Source organism: Vespa velutina, chromosome 8 (genome assembly GCF_912470025.1).
Source record: "Vespa velutina chromosome 8, iVesVel2.1, whole genome shotgun sequence".
NCBI lineage: Eukaryota > Metazoa > Arthropoda > Insecta > Hymenoptera > Vespidae > Vespa > Vespa velutina.
Window position 1 is genome coordinate 2049498 of NC_062195.1, and position 24000 is coordinate 2073497.

General features: G+C 30.4%; 1 protein-coding gene across 7 annotated transcripts in view; it reads right to left on the bottom strand.

Moving 5' to 3' along the window:
* Window positions 1-24000, bottom strand: part of LOC124951288 (IQ motif and SEC7 domain-containing protein 1) — a 98119-nt gene that overhangs the window by 715 nt on the left and 73404 nt on the right. For 4 of the 7 annotated variants that reach the window (XM_047499481.1, XM_047499485.1, XM_047499487.1 and 1 more), the window contains 7 exons: window positions 5168-5515; window positions 3829-4387; window positions 2892-3254; window positions 2302-2675; window positions 1511-2166; window positions 1019-1360; window positions 1-826 (listed from right to left, as the gene is read on the bottom strand). The exon at window positions 1-826 is cut by the window's left edge and continues 715 nt beyond it. In XM_047499481.1, the coding sequence (XP_047355437.1) occupies window positions 552-826; window positions 1019-1360; window positions 1511-2166; window positions 2302-2675; window positions 2892-3254; window positions 3829-4387; window positions 5168-5515 (2917 nt within the window). In that variant the 3' untranslated portion in view covers window positions 1-551. Of the gene's footprint in view, window positions 827-1018; window positions 1361-1510; window positions 2167-2301; window positions 2676-2891; window positions 3255-3828; window positions 4388-5167; window positions 5516-8586; window positions 9319-24000 lie in introns of those variants that run through there. The other 3 variants (XM_047499486.1, XM_047499482.1, XM_047499488.1) reach the window with 3 other exon arrangements.

Below are 24000 nucleotides of genomic sequence, written 5' to 3' on the forward strand. Positions count from 1 at the left end.
ACAAAATACGTATTTATAAGTTATAACGATACAATAATATAAAATGTACTCGCATGATTATACAATTGTAAAGTGTTCCAATATTTTTTCCGATTATAATATTATATTACATAAAAAATATGATCATTTTTAAAAGATCGATTAGGATTAACTTAAATTAATTAAAATTTGTAATAAATGGAATAACGATGGACGAGAGACAATGATTATTGTTGTAACGGACATAAAGATAATGATTTTTTGTATCTTCGATTCGAAACTATATGTTCACGCTGATTTTTTTCTCCATTTTTTTCTTTCTTTCTTTTTTTGTTTTGTTTTTTTGTTTTTTTTTGTTTTTTGTTTTTTTTTTTTGTTTCCTTCTTCGTTCGATCATAATATTTTTTAATAATCGTAATTTATATAATCCCAGATGACAATCAAGTATTTTCACAAAGCGTACTAAAATAAAACCTAATATGGTTTCTTTTTTTATTGTTATTGTTGTTGTTGCTGTTATTATTATTTTCCATTTTGTAATCTTACTATATGTATACTATTGGAAGGATACATTATACTTCCGTAGTACGGCTATAAGGTGTTGAATCATCCGATTGGGATAGCTTTCGTTCGCGTTTAGCAAAGAGCCCGCCTAAAAAAGATGGCTGTTGAGTGAGACCTTTGCTACCACCAGGAATCGTGGCACCTGGATGAACAGGATGTACTTGTTGTCCAGGATGTTTAATACCTTGGCTCATAGAGCTCGCAGAAGTAGATTGAAATGAAATTGACATACCGCTATCTAGTGAGCCAACGCTCCCACGGCGTTGCGGTTTCTCACCAGCGACTGCAAACAAAAAAAAAAAAGAAAAAGAAAAGAAAAATATATATACATATGATAAATAATTTATGCGTTATTAATCAATTAAAAAAAGAGAGAAAAAAAAAAAAAGATAAGAGAACTGTACAAACACACACGCAAACACACACATATAGAAATCATTAATTATATTTTTTTATTTTTGTTTTAAATTCTTACATTGTTCGTGTATATCTAGTAACGAGTTACTCAGAGCGGAACGTTTCAATTGTGTATCCATATCGACTGTTTCTGATCTTTCGGAACATGGTCCCGGACAAGGACAAACTTCAACGTCGGCCACACCAGAATCTCTATTTTCTGCACCCCCTCTAGCACCTCTACTACTCTTTTGTCGTTCCAATTCCGTTTCGATCCTTAATGTTTCCATTTCGTCCATTTCACTTATCGACTCACGAAGATCTTCAACAAATTTACATCTATCATGTTCGTTCCTTGCGTTGAATGTGACTAGGACCTTGCCGTCAACCCGTTGAGACAATCTTATCCCATATGGATAATCTACGAAATATTATACGATCGATTAAAAAATAATATATGTGAATTAATTGATTGATTGATTGATTGATTAATTTATTTGTGTTTTTTTCCTTAAACATTATCACCAACGAATAAGCGATCTTTGATAAATGTAAAGATATTAATACTCACGAGGAACCTCGAATAATGTCACGACCATTCCGCAAAGTGGAAAACTTTGTCTGAACGTGTAAGTTACGCTGTTTTTTTTCTTGCTCAAAATTTTCGTAACAACGAGTAAATCGTTAAAAAGAAAGACCTCCCTTTGATGGACCCCTGGCCTTTCCTTTTTGTGTATATCCGGTATCTCGTATAATCTACAGTAACAGACCAATCTTCTATGCGGCAATGCCATATTTGGTTTTTTCCCAACTATCGTAGCTTGAACCTTCATAACTTGGGACACGTGATCGGAGCCCGGTTTAAATTCGTTGTCCTTGACTCTTTCATAAATACCAACGAGTATGTCCTTATCGATGTCACCGCAATCATCAATACCCCTGAGATTCTTAACGAAATCATCGAGTCTCATTCTACGTTCTGGTTTTAAATTTGGCGTATGTAAATCTGTATTTAGCATGATTATAGCAAATGCCAATACGAATACTGTATCGGCCGAACGTAATCTCGAGACAACGTCGGGATTACATTGGCAATAACGTTGACTGAATACTTCCATCAAACGTTCGATCTTCTGTGCCTCCCCAGGCATTCTGAAGTACGCTTGGAATTTTCGCAGTGCAACGTCGACCTGCATCCCCGATAAATCTAATTCATGCGAGAAGCATCTAAAAAGAAAAAAAAAAAAAAAAAAAAAAAAAAAAAAAAAAAAAAAAAGAATGAGAGAGAGAGGGAGAGATCGTCGAAAACGATATGCATTTCCTTTTCCCTTAATTGATGTAATAATTAAAATAAGAACTTACTCGAGTACCGCCATGTTAAACGTATTTTGTAAATTTCCAAGATATTCTCCGATCATTTGTTTAGATAATCCCTTTCTACTAATTAAAAACCTCGCAACTCCTTGCGGACTGTTCTCAAGGAATCCACGTCTTATTAAATAACTTATTCCTCTTTCTGGCTTTTTATTGAATAAATTTAATCCAACCCTATATTGACGTTTCCTCACTGTCTCGGATACTTTATAACTTGTTTGGGGTATTGAATCGGCATGATCCATTAATGGTAATTGATAACTGGAACTAGCATGGGAATGTCCAAGATCCTTCACGCTATTTATTATCGTTCCAGTGTCCGTATTATGAGTTGCACAATCTTGATGCTCCGGTGAACTTGACTAATTTTTCAAAAGGAAAGAATAAAAAAAAAAAAAAAAAAAAAAAAAGGGAAAAAAAGAAAAGAAAAATCTCGTTAAACGAATGAAATTCATTGAAAAATATGAATAAAATTGTAAAAAAAAAAATATATATATATATATACATACATGTGCATATATGTGTGTATATATGCATTTGAATATATGTGCAAATGAACAAAGCGAAAATGATCTTACGATTCCTTTGTGTTTCCATACTGGTGACCCTCTCTGAGCGTCACCCTCGGAACTCTCACAGTTGGTGGAGTCGCTACCGGAACTTTGGACGGAGCTCAGGCTACCGTTTTCTACGCTTTTGCTCAGACCATTGTGACGCGGTTCCATTGATCTCGACGTGATGGAAGACGTTCTTTTTGGAACTTCCGGTGGTACTTTCTTACCGGAACCACCCCTGGATCTACCGGTAGAGCTAAGTTGGCTCGTGTTGTTCCAGTTCTGCGATATCGGGGTCTGAAGATTGTGTGGGCCAGACGGAGAAGTGCATGGCGTTCGAAGTAAATCTCTAGGGGGTGTATCTTGTCTAAGACCACACAAGGTATCCTAAAAACGATTAAACAACAACAAGACTATAGACTCGAACTACAAAGATAAATTAATCGAATTGATTCGATATAAGGGATATATACATACATACATATATATATATATATATATATATATATATATTACAAGGATATGTATGTATATATATATATAAAATAGTTTGGAATGTATATAAGATAAATACGATATCTCAACACAAAAGGATCGATTTACGAATGAAAGAAGGGATTTCATATAAGATCATTTTTACGCGCCTATTATATTTTATATTCTATATACCGATAGTTTAACGGAATTTCAAGGCAATAGAGAGAAGTAGACGGGTATCAATATTATTCGTAAGTAAACCGATAGCCCGGCAAGGTCCGCCGAGGGTGACGTTTCTACCTACCGTTATTAGCAGCACTACTTTTATTACTACTATTACTACTATCGCTAGAAGTACCACAACCACTATTACTACTCCTACAATTACTATTATTATTACTACTACTACTACTACTACTACTACTACTACTACTACTATCTACTATCTACTACTACTATCTACTACTATCGATTGTTAAGTTACCTGTGGATTGTAGTAATGGATGCTGGAGCCACTCTCTTGAGAACTCGATTCCCAGCAAGGGCTAGGAGGTAAAGGCTGATGTCTGTTGCACGGGCTAGGTGCCAAAGATGGTGTATGCCTACCACTTTGATGCAAGCTATGATTAACGTGTTGATGTCCTCCACCACCACCACCACCTATTTGAATCTCACACCTGCCACTTTGACTTCTTGGTATTGGCGATTGAGAATTATCGACGTGTCTCCTCTCCCTAAGCGACATACTCCTTATAGGCATTGGTCTATTAGCCGTTTGACTCTGTTGTATATATATTTGACTGTGATAGGCCATCCTTTCGTGATCATTGGCGTTAACTGGACGATCAACCGGATCTTGTAATTTTCTGCTCAATCTTTTCTCCGCCTTAGCCATTGCCGTTATCGCAGCGAATTTTTTCAACAGCGTGTACCTCCTAAACGCACGTTGTATCGTCAATGCGGCATTCCTTGCTTTAACACCGCCATATTTTCGTTCGAGCATCTCGATTTGTTTGTCAAGAAGGTCCTGAGATAGTTCGTACCTGTCGAACGATATACAAAGTCGAGTACTTAGAAGAAGAAAGGAGAAGAAGAAGAAGAAGAAAGAAGAAGAAGAAGAAGAAGAAGAAGAAAGAAGAAGAAGAAGAATCTTTTTTACTTTTCTTTCTTTTCGACCTTAAAAGTATCTCCCTATCCTTGTCCTAACTCCTCCCACTCTCACCTCATCCTATCTCATCTTACCTTACCAGCCGACATCTTCACTGCTAATTGGGTCGACCTTTTAACAAGCGTCTCACGGACGCTTTTCTCTCTTTTTCTCTTTCTATCTATCTTTTTCTCTTCACCCGCATAACTTGAATCGTTCTTTCATAAAAACGTGATCAAACCTTGGCGAGTAAGCAAGTACAACCGTAAAAGTAAGTCAAGACCGTAATCGATCGGATCGACTCGTTCGACTTGTGTATCTTGTAAGAAGAGTAACGAGAGAGACAGAGACAGAGACATAGACAGAGAAAGAGAAAGGGACGAAGATAGACAGAGAGAGAGAGAGAGAGAGAGAGAGAGAGAGAGAGACAAAAACCTTCAAGATTTTGGGTCAGGAAGAAGAAGTCTGTAGTCTCATATTGTGCTCGCGGACTTTTAAATATTACAAATGTATCTTCCTTGTTCTCTCTCGTTAGATAAATCAACGAAGATGGAAGAAAAGATAATGAGACGGTAATTAAAAGAGGTATAAAACAAAAACAAAAAAAGAAAAAGAAAAAGAAATGAAAAAGAAATAAGAAAAAGAAAAAAAAATGGATTCAACGAAAGAGACTTACGCAGTTTGAAGTCTGCATCTCTTCAAGACGTCGCCGTTTCGTACGGTTCCCTTTTTAAGATGATTCTGTTGATAACCCATTTGGGGTTGTCCACCATATCCCTGTACCATGGTACCATAACTTTGTGGTTGAGAGTAACTCGTATGCGGATAACCTGTATGTACGTTTGGTGATGAGTATGCACCGTGTACGTAATTTTGTCCCTGCATATAAGATTGCCCAGTAACATAGGACGTTGAAAGACTGGTCTGACTTCCAGATGAATAAATGCCGTGTATATTGGCACCTCCGTGCATTTGATTAACGTTCGAACTGTGCGACGACGGCCTTTCCATTTTTTGCGGAAAACTGCAAACAAAAAATAAAATAATGAAATTTATATTTGGTATATATCCATGTATGTATATATCTGTATTAATTAAAAATCTGTCAACTAAATCGATACTTTTAGATTATCATTAGAATATTATAATATTAATTATAATAATTATAATATAAGTTAATATTATATTTTTGATGATATAATATAATATTAACAGATTGTAAGATAGTGATTGTACATGATTGTTGATAGTATATTGTATAATTTATAATGTTATATACTAGTATAATATAATTAGAAAGTATATTATAATATAATATTGTGATATAATATTTTACTAATATATATTAATATTATTAGTATTAATATTATAATCTATCACTAGTCTAATACTAATAATGTCATATTATAATATTACACTTTCTGCACATACTAATATATAATAATAATGATAATAATAAATAAAATTATTATTATTATTATTATTATTATTATTATTATTATTAATAATGGGATGCACGAAATTCGTCTTGATTGGATTTCTCTTGATTTCAGTTTACAAATCAAATATCTATGTATCGATGTATTTTACTTGCATACGTTAATTTTCACAATAATAAATTCACGACTACTTTATATATATAAATATTTAAATTTATTTAAGAAGAAAAGAAAAAAAAACAAAAAAGAAAAGGAGATCATTTGAAAGATCCACTTAAAGTCCACTTTAAATATATACATATATACATATATACATATATATATATATTTCTAGGCAGGGCGTGGAAACAGGATAATCAAACTCAAGGTTAACGCGATTATATCTATTCCACGTTTTTTATTATCTCATTTAAAAAACGCTAGTTACGTGCCTCTCTTTTTTAATATCCGCTTCGCGTGATTAGCAAATGCAATTTTCTCGGAGCTTTCGTTCATTATTTAAAGATAGAAGGAGTGGAAGGAGGAGAAAGAAAGAGAGAGAGAGAGAGAGAGAAAAAGAGAGAGAGAGAAAGGAAGAGAAAGAGGGAAGTACCTATTGTTTCGACACACGATGGTTGGTTGATGGTCATCGATCGATCCTAAATGAAAAAGTGTCCTTGGTAGATAATGTTCCGAGTATGTACATGACGATATCATAACTTTTATTCTTTTCTTTTTTCCTTTTCTTTTCCTTTTCTTTTTTTCAATTTTTCAATTTTTTATTTTGTATTTATACCAAAAGATTAGATAAGCGAAACCGTATATTATGAAAGTGGCGATATATAAAAGTCATTTGAGATATTAAAAAAAAAAAAAAAAAAAAAAAAAATAATATATATATATATATATTGTTTCTTGTGTTAAAAAAAAAAAAGTAGAGAAAAAAGAAAAGTTAATAAAATAATTTTTAAATAATTCCAATAGAAATGTTGTCTTCAAATGCAAGTATATTGTTTGTATGTTTGAGATATATATATATATATATATATATATCTCAAAATGAAAAATTTATTATATCGTTAAAATTAATATTTCAAATCGCAATGTGAAACTTTGTTCATTATAAAAATTCCATTTTATTATATAATAATATTTGAAATCGATCGAGTAATTTCTTCATTCATATACGACATTAAAAGTTCAACAGCGTTGAAGTTGTTTTTCTTTTCTTTTTTCTTTTTTTAAATCACTTTCAATCGATACACAAAAAAAAAAAAAAAAGACAAGGAGAAAAAAAAATTGTAATTATAATCGCAGCTGCATTATATATAATCCGATGTCAAAATAATGTATTAACGAAAAAAAGAAAAAAAAAAAAAAAAAAAAAAAAAAAGGATCAAATAAAAGAAGAATCTATGCCGAAGGAAAATTAACAAATATCCATATATGTCGTATTAATTAAAAAAATTCCCATATAAATCGTATTATATATAAATTAAACATTCTTCTCTTTGATAATATAATATAAATATCAAATAGGATGATAATTTAATATCACGTATGTCGCGCGAATTTGAATTCGGAATATTAAAGTTTTCAATTTTGGCTCATTACAGGAGATAAAATTCGTTCATTACTGATTTAGATCATATTCATAATCACCGATTCTCAACTCAAAGCCCATTTCTCTCTCTCTCTCTCTCTCTCTCTCTTTCTCTCTCTTTCTCTCTCTTTCTTCCTATACGTTCTCCAAAATCAATAATATATAGTTTTCATAATCACAAAGAGAGAAAGAGAGGGGGAGATAGAGAAAGAGGAAGAGAAAGAGAGAGAGAGAGAGAGAGAGAGAGAGAGAGAGAGAGAGAGAGAGAGAGAGAGAGAGAATTTGTGGTTTGGTCGCCAGGTGCGAGCGATTATTCACAGAGTGTCCGATACATTTAGCAATAAAAGGTACCAACCATGCGTGAATTTCAAACGAAAAAGTTTTCAGAAAGAACGAGAAAACTTTTCTATATCATAAGAAAAATAAGAGAAACGTATAAAGATGAGGATAGAGAGAGAAAGAGAGAGAATAATAAAAAACAAAAAGAAAGAAAGAAAGAAGAAATAAATAAACAAAAAAAGAAAAAAAAAGAGAAATAAAAAAGACATTTAACCCATTTACTCGATGTTCTAACGATGTCAAGTTAATTCATATAAAAATAAGTAAAAGAAAGAATATAATGAAAACGTTGATAATAACTACTGAACGATTTTCCCACCTTGTAATTTTATCCTTTAGACGTTTCATACAATCACCTTTCTCTCACGAAGCTTAGAGTATAGTAATTAGTCTTTAGGTATTACTTTTATATACGTAACTTTTATATGTTATATATATATATATATATATATACATATATGTAACTATAAAGTGATACCATTTAAATTAATTATTTATTTATATTAAATTAATTAAATTTATTTATATTAAATATTTATATTGAATATTTATCAAATATTATAATTATTATATACACATATATATATATAATAATTTAAAGCTTAGTAGTCTGGTGCAAGATATAAAATCGTTTTTGGTTTCGAATTAAAAATGCACCCTTTCGTTTTCTTTAAGAATGGCGTACTGTACTAAAAATGATTCTTTAAAAAGAGATTTCTGGTTTTAAAAACGTACCCCAACAGTAAAGACGAGTTACAAAGGTTACCAAAATCTTGATCCTTTTTATAGATCTCCTCCAAATAAAGACCACTCTTCGATCTTCTAGTATAATGTATCATCTCGTTGGAATAATTTACGCACATAGTCGAAAAACGTTGAGAATTATTAGGTATAATAATACTCGATATACCTAATTTCAAATGATTTCCGTCTAATCTAGACATTTTACGTGGATCACGATTTACGATCGTGTTCGTACGGACATCGCGTAATCTAGATCTTTTTTCTCGCATTGTTTCTCGTCGAAATTCGTTTTTTTTTTTTCTTTCCTCTCTCTTTCTATTTTTATTTTTATTTTATTTGCTTTATGTTTTTTTTTTTCTTTTTCTCTCTTTTTCTTTATGGCATTAAATATGAAATTAATTCGTTGTCGATATATTTTAATGGCGATCAGTATTATTAATGGTACATTACATAATTTATATGCAATATATTATTTTTTGTAATTTACACACACACACATATATATATATATATTTCATTTGTATATAACGATATTAAAAACGTATTAGTATTAAAACGATGCACTTAAAATTGATCCTTCATAAATATATACACACACATACACACATACACATATATATATATATATCTTTTTTTAAATTGAATAATATTCACTTCAATCTTACGTCTCATTCAGGATGCGTAAACATATGGGTGGAAAAAAAAACAAAATTTGTCAACGCCGATTACGACCGATCGATCGAATCATGGAACGTCAACGATATAACGATCACAAAAAAGAAAAGAAAGGAGAAATCCAATCGTAAAACAAAATAAATTGGAGATATTAAAATTGATATAAAAAAAAAAAAAAATATATATATATATATAAATACAAATAAATAAATAAAAAATAATTACTAAAACTGGCTATATCAGAAAAACTCAGCGCGAGCGAATGTTTTTCGTCGCGTACGATCCGATAGAAAAAGCAGAAAAACAAACAGAAGAACAAAAAAAAAAAGAAACAAACAAAACAAAAACAAAAAAAAAAAACAAAAAGAAAAGAAAAAAGAAAAAGGAAAAGAAAAACTGAAAAAGAAAAAATTAAAAGAGAAATGGAAAATTCACCACCAAAACGAGTATGCGATAATAAAAATATCCTTTATATATATATATATATATATACAAGGAGATAACACTTGAAGCGTCTTGAGAGTTCGAAGGCAAGAGATCGACTGAACAACCGTCGTTGGAAAGAAAGGAGAGAGAGAGAGAGAGAGAGAGAGAGAGAGAGAGAGAGAGAGAGAGAAGAGCTGTTGTTGGATTCGTTCGTTGTTCTTGAAGGAGAACGACAGCTGCCACATGGAAGAAGGAAGATATCCACCTTCCATTCGAGTAAAGGACGTTGGAAAGGGAGATGCATGCAAACAGTAGTTGAACAAGGACGAAAGATTTCGAGAAGAAGGATAAAAGAAATGCTATAAGTATATATATATATATGTGTGTGTGTGTGTGTATGTGGGGTGAAAGGTGGAAGAAGAGGAGGGTGGCTTATAAGAAATAGGACCAAGAGTCCACGCGTTTGAGTTGTTTCTTCTTTCTTTTATCTTCTTCTTTTTTCTTTTTTTTTCTTTTTTTTTTTTTTTATTTTTCTTCTTCTTCTTATAACCCCCATCATTGTAGTATGCCTTCTTCTCATTATTCCGCATTGAAAATTTTGTTCGCATTTGTTTCTTTCTTTTGTTCTTTCCTTTGTTTTTTTTTTCTTTTTTGAATTTCTAGATTTTTTTCCTTTCTTTTTTTTTTTTTCTTTTTTAGTTTTGAGTTTATCATAATACCATCCCTATGAGCCTTCTCATTGTTTCGCATTGAAAATTATGTTCTCGTTTTTTTTTTCCTTGGTTCTTTTTTCTTTTTCTTTTTATTTATTTATTTATTTATAATCTCTTCATCTATGCGTCCTCTTTTTGTATTGCCTTATTGAATTGAAAATTTTCATCAGGTTCGTTGCTTCGTTCATTTCTTTTTCTTTTTAATTTTCTTTTTCTTTTATTTGCTCATCTCCTCCTCCTCCTCCTTCTCCTCCTCCTCCTCCTCCTCCTCCTCCTCCTCATCCATTCTTTTCCTCCTTCTTCTTCGTTCTTTTTTATATAGCTTGTTGTCAGCAGGTACATAGGAAGATATCGAGAGAAAAATGCATCATGCGTGTTCGACCGTGACACTCGAACTTCACTCGTTCAACGAGTGTCCTTAAAGATCCATCGTCGTCGTTGTGATCTTACGTAATAATAATCCACGTTGTTCTTCTCTCGTACCTCTCGTAGATTAGAGAGAGAGAGAGAGAGAGAGAGAGAGAGAGAGAGAGAAAGAGAGAGAGAGAGAGAGAGAGAGACTTACGTAAGAGAAATTTCATCTTATTAGGAGGGATCATACATTCTACGTACATACGTATCTATGTATGTATATATGCATGTATGCAAATATGTATATACATATGTATATCAATACGGTTTACTGTTATATCCTTATAATATGGCATTTAAGAAAATTTCTTTTAGAATTGATTTCAACTTCTTGAATTCGAATATAGAGAATAATAAGTTTACAGGATCGATATAATCGGAGAGATGGATGGATGGGTGGATAGTTGGTATCAAAAGTTTCTAAGAGGATTATAATAAATTTATTCGTCGAACATTTTTTTTTTCTTTTTTTTTTTCTTTTTTTTTGTTTTTTTTTTTGAGAATGTTTAAGCGAATTGTTTCTTTTATTCTTTCTTCTTTTTTGCTTTTATTCGTTTATTTTTTTTTTTTTTCTTTCTTTCTGAAACTTCTCATTTTCATCTTATTAATCGTAAAATTACAAAAATTAGACTCGTCAGATGATCATTGAAAATTTGATTTACGACGTTTCAAATGTGTAAATTAACGTTTAAAAATTATTATTTCAAAATTTAAGATTAGAACATAAAGTTGATAGGAATGATTTAAAATCTTTTGATCCTCCTAATCCTCCTCCTTCCTCCCTATCAACCCATCCACTTATCATTATTCAGAAAAATAATTATGTTTCTCGTGATTTAATTTATTATTTATTTATTTATTCATTTAAAAAAATGAAAGGAGGAGAAAAGAAAGTTTGGATTGAGTTTCGCGTTAAAGTGATTGATATAGACACTGTTTGTTATAAAAAGATAAACAAATAATGTGTCATGTTAATCTCTTAGAACAAATTGTTTCTTTTCTTTTTCCTTTGTTCTTTTCCTTCATTTCTTTTTTTTTTTTTTTTCCTTCAACTTTACAAATCGTAAAACCATCGAAAATCAATACTCGTAATATTATTGATCGATTGTAAAAATAAAGCTTAGAAAAAAATTATTTTGATATACAGGATTAAAATGATCATTGAAATGATCTTAAAAATTTCCCTTTCGTCGTCAAAAATCGTCCCTTAAATTTTTCTGCCACTCACGAGAAAAGAAAAAAAAAGAAAAAAAAAGAAAAAAAAGAAAAAAAAAAAGAAAAAGAAAAAGAAGAAAGAATAAGGCTTTCATGTTTTAATTTATTTATTTATTTATTTATTTATTTATTTATTTATTTATTCATTCATTCATTCATTTAAAAGACGAGAGAGATATAAAAGGAAGGAGGTTACGTTGAATTTTGCGTTGAAGTGGTTGATATTATTATGGCTCGTTCAAAGAGAAAAATAAATTGGGGAAGATGAAGATGAAGATGAACGAGAAGAAGAAGAAGAAGAAGACGAAAAAAAAAAAGAAGAAGAAGAAGAAGAAGAAGAAGATGATGATGACGAAGGAGAACGAAGGGGTGGAATTAAAGCCTCCCAAGAGTAGGAACATCTGCCTGTCGGGTGTTCACGAACGCGACTCGTGCTCTGCATTGGGCGCGTGCTCCTAACTCGATATACACATATATATATATATATATATATGTATTGGTATATGAAACGTTAGGTCTACAACGTGTGCTTCCGACGTGCACCTGGCTTCATGTTTTTTCCCCTTCGAAGATAGTTTGGTCGTTCGACCGAAAGCATTGCTTCTTTTTCTTCTTCTTCTTCTTCTTCTTCTGATTTTCCTTGTCTTTCTTTCTTTCCCTCTCACTATTCGTATTTTCTACATGAGCATAGAATGTAGATTCATGAATGATAAGAGAGACATTATTATTTTGTTCGTTAACAATCTAATGTTATGACGTGAAATATTATGTGGAATTTTTTGGGCGCGATCTAATTTTTCTTCTTGTTTTTGTCATCGTTCTCTTTTTTTCTTTCTCTTCTACTGTTTTTCTTTTTTTTTTGTTTCTTTTTTCTTTTTTTTCTTTTTCTTTTTTTTTTTTTTTTTTTTTTTTTTTTTTTTTTTTTTTTTTTTTTTTGTTTGATTCATAAAGGAAATTATTGAAATTATTGGATGATTATTATATATATATATCGTTTTTTCTTTGATTATTTTTCTTATTTTCTTTTTTTTTTTTTATTTTTCTTTTTCTTTTTCTTTTATTTTATGCCAGTGCAGTTGGATTACACCAAGCATATATATGTATTATTTTGAAAAATATTAGGACCGATCCTTGATCTAATTTTCTCTTTTTCTTTTTTCTTCTTTTTTCCTTTTGTAATGACATCGTCGTAATAGTATATAAAAAATTATATAATGTAAAAGTTTTCATATTACATATGATATAGTGAGTATTAAAAAAAAACAAAAAAAAAAAAAAAAACGAAAATAAAAAAAAAAAGGAAAGGTTGTATTAAATAGAAATAAAATATGTTCAAGTTTGGTTATGAAAAAGATAATAATTTAATCTGCTGATAAAAAAATGAGATTTATTATGAAAATAATAATAATTTAAAGATAATGATTTAATCTGCTGATAAAAAAAATGAATGGACATGGATCAAAACGCGTTAAAAAATTTTTTTTTATATTTTACGTTCAATCAATTAAAAGCAATTGCTCCGATTGGATACATAGATACTCGAATTTGTATAAGTCAGAGAGAGAGAGAGAGAGAGAGAGAGAGAGAGAGAGAGAGAGAGAGAGAGAGAGAGAGAGAGAGAAAGAGAGAGAAAAACATTACGAATAAAAATATAAAACATTTTATATTAAATTTTATATTAAATATAAACAATTATATACATATATGCGCATAATTAAAAAAAAAAAAAAAAAAAAAAAAAAAAGTAGATAAAAAAGAAATAAAAAGAAAAGAAAAAGAAAGAAAGCAAGCCAAAAAAAAAAAAAGAAAGGAAAATTTATAAAGGAAGTAGCGAGAAATAAATAACGTTTGAAAGGACATCGAAAATGATGATGATATTATTAATAACAATGTTGTCTAGTCAAGGTCGAAACGGGGAGAAGGATTGTGGCTTTTCGAGTGTACCACGAATACTACTACTACTACTACTACTACTACTATTCCTCCTCCTCCTCCTCCTACTCCTACTACTACTATTACTACTATTACACCTATACTCTTTGTGGTCTGCAATTAATCCACACTCAAGGACCTTATACTCTCTATTGTCTTTGGAGAGAAAGAGAGAGAGAGAGAGAGAAAGAGAAAGATGAGGATCGTTTTGACTTTGGAAGCGTTCACTCTCAGCTTGAGAAACAATGAGGAAGAAAAAAAGGAAAAAAAGAAAGAAAGAAAAGGATAGAAAGAAGACACGGATAGTGAGATAGATAGACCAGCGACAGAGAGAGAGAGAGAGAGAGATAGAGATAGATACAAGGCTAAAGTAGAAGAAGAGGTTAGAGAGAGGGAGGATAACCTAGACTCCGTACACTTATGGTACATGTGTGTGCGCGTTAGTCTCCGGGACAAAACCCTCAGACGGCGACAGTCCTATAGCATCATTGCAACCCCTCTCTTTCACTCCTTCACTCAACCCATTCCCTCAACCACTAGCATCATTGCCACTGCTTCCACTATCGTCACCAACCATCACCAACCACCACTACCACCAATACCACCATCATCAACCACCACTACTACTAGCATATCAGGAACATCAGCGACACTGATGTGGCTTTCGGATGGAGAGCTATCAGCTGGCACTTGGACACGCGCCATAGAGAAGCCTTCCTGTTTCTCTATCCTCTCTATCCTCTATCATCTCTTTCTCTTTCTCTCTCTCTCTCTCTCTCTCTCTCTCACTTGCTCATTTCCTTCCGTAATTATTATATTATATTAACCCTGCATTTCCTTGAACAGTAAGGTTTTCTTCTTGTATCGCGTTTCTTCGGATATATATACTTCTTCCGTCATTTTTATGCGTGTGCGCATGGCTTGCTCTCTCTCTCTCTCTCTGTGCGTTTATGTGTGTAGTGTATGTTACGTGTACATGTACGTGTGTGTCTGTCTTTTTATCTCTTTCTCTTTCTCTTGCTTTCTTCTTTCAAGTCTTCTTTTTCGTTTTCGTTTTTGTTTTTTTTTTTGTTTGTTTAAATCTTTTTTTTTTAAATCTTCTTTTATTCTAATCGTTTCAGACTATACCAAAGGCAAGTGTTTTTATGAAAATCTTAAAAGAAAAAAAAAAAAAAAAAAAAAAAAAAAAAAAAAAAAAAAAAAAAGAAGAAAAGAAATGAATTTCATTGAAAAGATATAATAAAAATGAAGAAAGAGAAAAGGATAAGGGAAAGAAATTAAATCGAAGAGTCGTAGAAAAAGGATAATTGATTTTTACAAACTGTTAGAAAACTTTTGATTCACCGAAAGAATTTATACTTAATTTTCTCAGAAAGTATTTTTCATCTTTATATCACTCACTTTCTCTCTCTTTCTTTCTCTCCTATCAGTTCTTTCTTTCTTTCTTTCTTTTGAATCAAAAGTTCCTCGAACGATCGAAAGTTTTCATTGCGATTCTTAAAACCGAATTATTCTTCTCGGCGACTTTTCGAGATTCGACCAGGTTAATCTTGCGATTTTGAAGAGAAAAAAAAGCAAAAAACAGAAAAAAAAGAAAAGAAAAGAAATTGGACTAAAAAGTCGTCGAAGAAAAAGCATTGATTTTTAAAAATTGATTTTTAAAAATTTCTTAAGACATTTTAATAAATATGTAATATCATGTGTTTATTATGTTTATTATGAATAGATTAAATATATTAATCTCTTTAGGCAATTAAATTATATTACATATTATGCATTATTTATTTATTTATTTATTTATTTAAAAAATATAATGTCTATATGTATAATACGTATAGTTCAAAAATTTATTTATTTGTTATATATATATATATATATACATAGTATTTTCATGCATGAAGTATATAGCAATGTCTGATGTCTAGAAAATACAGGGAATGTTCAGATTTCGATACATATATCAAACTATTCCAATGATGCCTCGACATATTCATGCTCGTCAACATACCAGAGATAACGCCGACAAATGTATTACGAAATTATGCGAAGAATTTAGAAATCATTCAGGAAAGCGATCGTGAAAGATTATTTCTTTCCTTCTATTCTATTCTATTCTTTTTTTCCTTTTTTCTTTTTCTTTCAGTTAGAATGACAAAAGTGAACACGAATCATAACTTCTTTCTTATTACTTTTAATTCCTTCTTTTTCTTTATTTTCTCTTTTTTCTTTTCTTTTTTATTTTTATGTTTTTCTCCCCTCTTAAATATTACATTATTCCTTTCGATCGAAAAATATTAATTTATTAACATTTATTAGAAGAAAAAAAGGATACATATATGTATATATATATATATATAAATATTGTTACATACATACGTATATTTTTTTATTATACTATGTCGCGGGTAAAAAAAAAAAAAAAATCGTAGAAAAAGAAAAGGAAAAAGAAAATAAAATAGATACTTATTACGATATATCGGGATAAATAAATTTTCTTTTTCTTTTTTTCTTTTTTTTCTTCCTTTTTTTTTTTTTTTTTTTTTTTTTTTACAAATAAATTCTAATCCATCCGCGATAGATGACATATATTTTCTTTTCTCTTTCTCCCACTCTCCCTTTTTTTTTTTTTGTATTTTGTATTTTTTTTTTTTTTTTTTTTTTTTTTTTTTTTTTCAAATAATCTCCAATATCTCAACGATACGACAAAATGGTACGACGTTTCTAGTTTGGCATTTCGCCACGCCTTTCACCATTCGCCGATCACAAAACAACAAGAAAAGTACAAAACTACAACTACACTTCTATCATCGTTTGTTCCACCATCGTGATATCGCCATCGTATTTCCACGATATGAAAAGAGAGATAGGTATTAGTTAGTACTATACATATATATATATATACATGTATAGTACTTAGAGACTACTATAGTCATTTCCCCGCATATTGTTAGTACACGGAGTGCGTTCTATTTATAGGTAAAGTACATCAACGGATGTATTCAACGATAGACTCTACTAGGACGATGAGATGTAATAAAAATAAACCGGTGATACTCGATGGTGTATAAAAGTAAAACACCATACTCGTTTGCTCTTCTTAGGAAACCTTTTAAAGTACTATACTTTACTTACTTACTTACTTACTTACTTACTTACTTACTTACTTACATACTTACATACTTACATACATACGTACATACTAGCAAATATTCTAAGGGAGAATTTTTTATTATTAAAAGAATGAACGATAATAATGTTTATAAAAGATCTGCGAGATACTTTCTAATTAATACTTTTGTCCTTTTCTTTTTTCTTCTTTTCTTTTTCTCAAACTCTTTCTGCCCCCTCTCTCTCTCTCTCTCTCTCTCTCTCTTTCTCCTTTTTTTTTTTTTTGACTCATAACATTCATAATCATAACTTTGTAATAGTTCTTAAAAAGAACGTTACGTTGAATTAATAAAAATATTATATAAATGGAAATCCAGGAATTGAATGTGATTAGTGCAAAAAAAGATTTCTCTCTCTCTCTCTCTCTCTATATATATATATATATATATATATATATATATATATATATATATATATCTATCTATCTTTCTCACTTACTTTCTTAACATTTCAATAAATTTATAAAAAATTTTATATAACACAAGAATCGAACATATTTAACGAAACAGCACACTCACTCTCTTTCTCTCTCTCTTTATTTTTTTTCGATTAAATTAACATAATTTTATATAAGATTTTATATTATTATTTATATATTTATATATGTATAAGAATTGTATATAATAGAATTTGTTTGTAAAAAAAAAAAGAAAGAAAAAAGAAAATATTTAAATGTAATCTTTACACTTGTAAATATTTATTTATCAATGATAAATAAAGAAAAGTACAATTATCCTGTTTATTCGTATTCATTTAATTAAAGATATTATTTAATGGATTAATGAATTTTTTCTAATATAGAATTATTAATTATAATGCTTCTCGTTCATTAATTCCATCCCCGATGTTCTCAAGATTACGAATCGAAGGAAAAGTGTCTCCCTCTTGATGATCGATAAAACGTTTGATACGCTCGATCAAGCTGAATGAGAATTAATAAAAGGACAAAAGAGGAAATTGAGAGAAAGGATTATAGTTAGATATTAAATGGAAAGGACTCGACTATTTACGCTTGAAAGAATGGAAATTTTCTCTTTCTCTATTTCTCTATTTCTCTCTCTCTCTCTTTCTCTCTCTTTATTTTTCTCTTTTCTTTCTTTCTTTCATTTTTTTAACAAAAGCAATTTCAAAGCATAAACGAACGTACGCTATTTTGACCCTTCAATGTTATTAACAAGTAAACTCGTTTCAACTTGACACGATCTTTTTTATCAATATTTAATAACCAATTTTTTTTTCTTCCTTTTTTATTTTTTTTTTTATATACAGAAAAGAGAAAGAATGATTTTATTTATTTCTATTTTGTTATACTTTTATAATGTTATAATTCGTTGTACAATTTTTTTTTCTCCATCGTATTGTATTATATTATATTATTTACAAAAAAGAATATGGTATTTCAACGGGGGGAAAAAAGAAAAAAAAAAAAGAAAAAAGAGAGGATAAATAATAGTATTAACGTATTAATTAATTGTATTAATTGTAAATTTTAATTCTCCTGTAGGATTGAATTTTCTTTAAGAGAAAAAAAAAAAAAAAAGAAAAAGCAAAAAATATGATCGTGGACTTTCATCGAAAAAAAAAAAAGAAAAAAGAAAAAAGAAAAGAAAGAATGAATATCGTTGGCAGTGCGATCGATCCTTTCGTTTGAAATCGATACTGTCGATCGGTGATATCGATATATATATATATATATATCTTTCTCTTTACAGTCTTGGAATCAAATTTGTCCGCTTTCGGATTTTATCCGATCGTCGTCGGTTTCACTTCGAATAAGAAGAAATTCGAAACGACAACGAAAACGACGACGAAAACGACGGCGACGACGACGACGAAGACGACGACGACGACGACGATAACGACGACGACGAGACGACGTAACTCGGTGAAACGCGTAGCTAATCTAAAATGCAGAATCTCTCTAAGCTAAGGATATATATATATATATATATATATATATATATTATGTATGTATGTATGTATGTATTTATGTATGTATTTATGTATGTATGGATGTATGTATGTATGTATGTATGTATGTATGTATATATGTATGTATGTATGTATGTATGTATGTATATATGTATGTATGTATGTATGTATGTATCTAATATTACGTTCTGGTGAACGTAAAAAAAGAAGTAAAAGAAAAGAAGAAAAAACAAAAGAAAAATAAGCAAATAAAAATTTAATAAAAAGTCAGTCCAGAGAGATTGCCCAGGATATACGTGAATAGAGTTCTTGGATAATTTAAAAAAAAAAAAAAAAAAAAACCAATTACTAGTTTTACGATCTGAAAAAAACAAAAAAAAAGAAAAGAAAAGAAAAGAAAAGAAAAGCAAAGAAAAGAATATAAATAAATACATAAATAAATAAATTGACGTATAAAATCTTTCGTTAGATGAATAATTATCGATCTTGTTTTTTCTTTTCTTTTCTTTTTTTTTTTTTTTTTTTTTTTTTTTTTTTATTAGAAAGAAAACTTTTCAATCGTCCAAAGATTTTTGAGAGACTCTATACTTTCTGCATAATTAGAGTATTGAATTCCATTCGATTTTGAATATTTATTTCCTCTCTCTCTCTCTCTCTCTCTCTCTCTCTCTTTTTATGATTGTGCAAGTATATGCATGTTTATGTACATGTATATATGTATGTATGTACGTATGTATGTATATGGGTGAATTCATCGAACGGATGTTCACGCTTGGCCGAAGGGAAAGTCTTCTTCGTTTGACGGAAGAAACGGAAACAGAGAAAGATAGAGACATAGACAAAGAGAAAGAGAGAGAGAGAGAGAGAGAGAGAGAGAGAGAAACGAGACAGTGATATTGTATTGTACCTACATACAAGTTTATGTACTCAGGTAATCGTATGACTCATGATAAAAACGAAAGAGCTTCGTTTCCGTGGGATGCAAAAGATAAAGCTTTCCGTTGCGAAATCGCAAACGCATCAAATGTTTCCGCACGGTTGAATCCGCCTCCTCCTCTTCTACCTCCTCCATTATCTCCTCCTTCTTATATACTTCTCCTCTACCTCCCTCTTTTTTCCATCTTAACAGAGAGTCGTTTTACTTTCTCGGTGCATTTAAGGTGCGTGCACGCCGTGGATTGCAAGAAAAGTGCTCCAGTTTTTAAATGGCCTTTGAGTCCGGTCTTTAATCCATAGTCCGTTACTTACGACTACGTACATACAATATGTCCACACACACACACACACACACACCTATATATTTATATGTATTTATGCCGATGCATTAAAAATTGTGCAGGTGAACGAAGATTAGGTATATACGCATATGTGTTTAATCATGTACATATATAAGATATAGTACAATACACACACACACACACACACACACACATATATATATATATATATATAGGCCGAAATATTGGAGATAACTTAGATAAAATCTCGAACGAAGAACCTTCGGACGAAAAATCCTCGAATGTTGAAACTTAATAAATCAACGACAACTGCTTATGAAAAATACGTGCGTAGGTGATGTTACGAAAAAAAAAAAAAAGAAAAAAAAAAGAAAAAGAAAAAGAGAAAAAAGAAAAGAAAGTTTCACGTATAAAGAATACACGATGATTCCATTTAAAAATGTAAACGTGACTTTAATAGAACACTCCAAGGACATCGAAAATGTCTTGCATTTTTAATATTACAGATAAATATCGCTTATATATACGCTCCAAGGACATCGAAAATGTTTTGCCTTTGTAATATTACAGGTAAATAATCGCTTATATATATATATATATATTTTGTTTTTATTTATTTATTATACTGTTTGTATTCATATATACATACACACACACACGTATATAAGACACAATATATATATATTTTTTTTATTTATTTATTTATTTATTTATTATACTGTTTGTATTTATATATATACACACACACGTATATAAGACACAATATATATATATATATATATATATATATATATATATATATATATATTTATAACATATACATATATATGTTTTTGTGAAAGAGTTGATGGTGAAAGAGGAGAAGAAGGGTATAGTGGGGGAGGGAGGAGAGATTGGGGGAGGTATAGGTTGAGAACGTACTTTTCCTCTACCTGCCTACACACTTCAAACTGACTGCATAGTTCGTAATACAAACCAACACTATCACTTCGTATCCCATACGTATGTACGTAGGTAAATATATATATATATATATATATATATATATATATGCAATACATATAGGCGTCGTTTAATTATGCGACGTTAACCTCGCCAACTGCATGGCAAAACTCACGCTTCTAATTAACGAGTTTCTGCGACGCCGACGTCGACGTCGATAAAGAGAAAGAGAGTGGGAGAGTGAGAGAGTGAGAGAGAGAGAGAGAGAGAGAGAGAGAGAGAGAGACAGTCGGCTCACCTAAGATCTCTTTTCTTTTTACATTTTTATTCTTTTTTTCAAAATTCATTTTCCCGTCTCAAGTCTCGAGTACGTCGCTATAAGCCTGACGTGCATTTGTGCGTGAGCATGCACATATGATTTTTCTTCACAGTTCCGGCGTTAGTGGAAAAAAAATAAAAAAAAAAAGAAAAAAGAAAAGAAAAAAAAAAGGAAAAAGAAAAAAAAATGACTTTCTTTTTTTCTTAAATTATTTCCTATTTATTTATTTATTTATTTGTTTATTTCATTTTTTCAATTTTTTTCTTCTTTTTTTTTTTCAATGAATTCTTAACAAATGTTCATTCTCTATCTTTTTATTCTCTATCTCTCATATATTTTATTATAATCATCGCAAAGATTGCGCACGTAATATCCTATAGATAAACGAGATTGCTGTTGTAATAACAACGGGTATAAATATATATCAGAAAAAAAAAAAAGAAAAAAAATAAAAAGGTAAAAAAAAAAAAAAAAAAGAGAATTAAAAAAACAAAAATTGTATGTCGTTCTAACCGCTCGCCACCCATCGCCATTCTCCCTCTCACAGGGTCAGTGTCATAGGGTTCTTTATTTTTCTTAATCTTTCGACTTTTTTTTTTTTTTTTTTTTTTTTTTTTATCGATTAAATTATCCACGAAACTTTTCAATATCTATAAGTATAATATAATTAATTTGATTTCGTAATTCGCAGTTTGATTTTCTTTTCAATTTTTTGATTTTCTTTTCCACGTACATATACACTTGTATATGTACGTGTGCAATTTCCGGATGATAACGAGAGAACGAGACAGAGAGACAGAAAGAAAAAGAGAGAAAGAGAGAGAGAGAGAGAGAGAGAGAGAGAGAGAGAGAGAGGGAGAGATCAAAGTAGACGAAAAATATTTTTCAAAGAATTCACCAGAGAGAAATCTTACATCACATATTTTTCTCGCTATATAACAGCCTAGGGGTAGCCGTACGTAAAGGAAAAAAGAAAAAAAGAAGAAAAAAAAAGAAAGAGAAAAAAGAAGAAGAAGAAGAAGAAGAAAAAGAAGAAAAACGAAACAAGAAGAAACAGCGGAATCTTTCGAGTTAAAACGTTAAAACGTGGAGAATGACTGGGGCCAAAACGAGATGCGAATTACTAATGACACGTATTACGTATAACGTTCATCGTATTATTTCACGGCTATGTACGCATACATACATACATACATACATACATACATATATACGGAGGTCAAAGTTCACAACGAGTATGTACGGTTTATATCAAACAAGTAGAAGAAGAAAAAAGAAAAAAGGAAAAAAAGAAGAAGAAGAAGAAGAAGAAGAAGAAGAAGAAGAAGAAGAAGAAGAAGAAGAAGATTAAGATCAACGATAACGCATAAAAGATTTGAAAGATAATTTTGCAGATCTAATTTCTAAGGCCATATTAGAATGTCACGCTCGGTAAGTGTGCTAATGCGAGTCGTCATATAAGAAATAAAAAGAAAAAGAAAAAGATAAAAACAGAAAAAATTATAAGAAAAGAAATATAAAAAAAGAAAAAAAGAAAAGAATCAGGCGCACAGACATGTTAAACGAAGAAGCAGAGATACGTGAAGGCGGTCGACGATCGACGGTCGACGGTCGACGATCGACGGTCGGGCGGTCTCCCAAATTAATTATAATTAAAAGAATTATTAAAGCGTGTTTCCCCATTAGCATGGATATTGTCTATGTTGCGCATCTTCTCGTTTAAATTAATTATCATCGTCGGCAATTATAACAATCGTTGATTGCGGTTAACGGTGCTAATGCATGTTAGTTAAGAATTCATACCGGGCAATACACGATCACTTTACATTTGAAATAATACCTTCTTTCTTTTTCTTTTTTTTTTTTTTTTTTTTTATTTATTTCCTTTCTTTCTCCTCCTCCTTAATTTCTTCCCATTTATTTCTTCTATTTCATTCTCCTTTTTTTCTTTTCTTTCCTTTTTTTTTCTTTTTTTTTTTTTTTTTATTTGCTTTACTTTTTATTTTTGTTTCTTATAAAGCGAGAATGAACGAAATAACGAGGATCTAAAGAGAAAATGAGATAGAGATAGATAGAGAAAAAGAGAAAGAGAGAGAGAGAGAGAGAGAGAGAGAGAGAGAGAGAGAGAGAAATAGACAGACAGAGAGAAAAAGAGAGATGGAAAAATACGGAGGATTTAGTTAAGAGAAGAAATAAGAGAGAAAGAGAGAGAGAGAGAGAAAGATACAATTGAGAAAAAGAAATGATAATAATACACTTTTAACGATGATAATTATATGTAGAGATATATAAGAGAAGAAAAAAAGAGAGAGAAAAAAATAGAGAAATAAAGAGAGTGTATGTGTAATAAAGAGAAAGAGAGAGAGAGAGAGAGAGAGAGAGAGAGAGAGAGAGAGACAGACAGAAAGAAATATATGATAAAAAGTAGATTAGA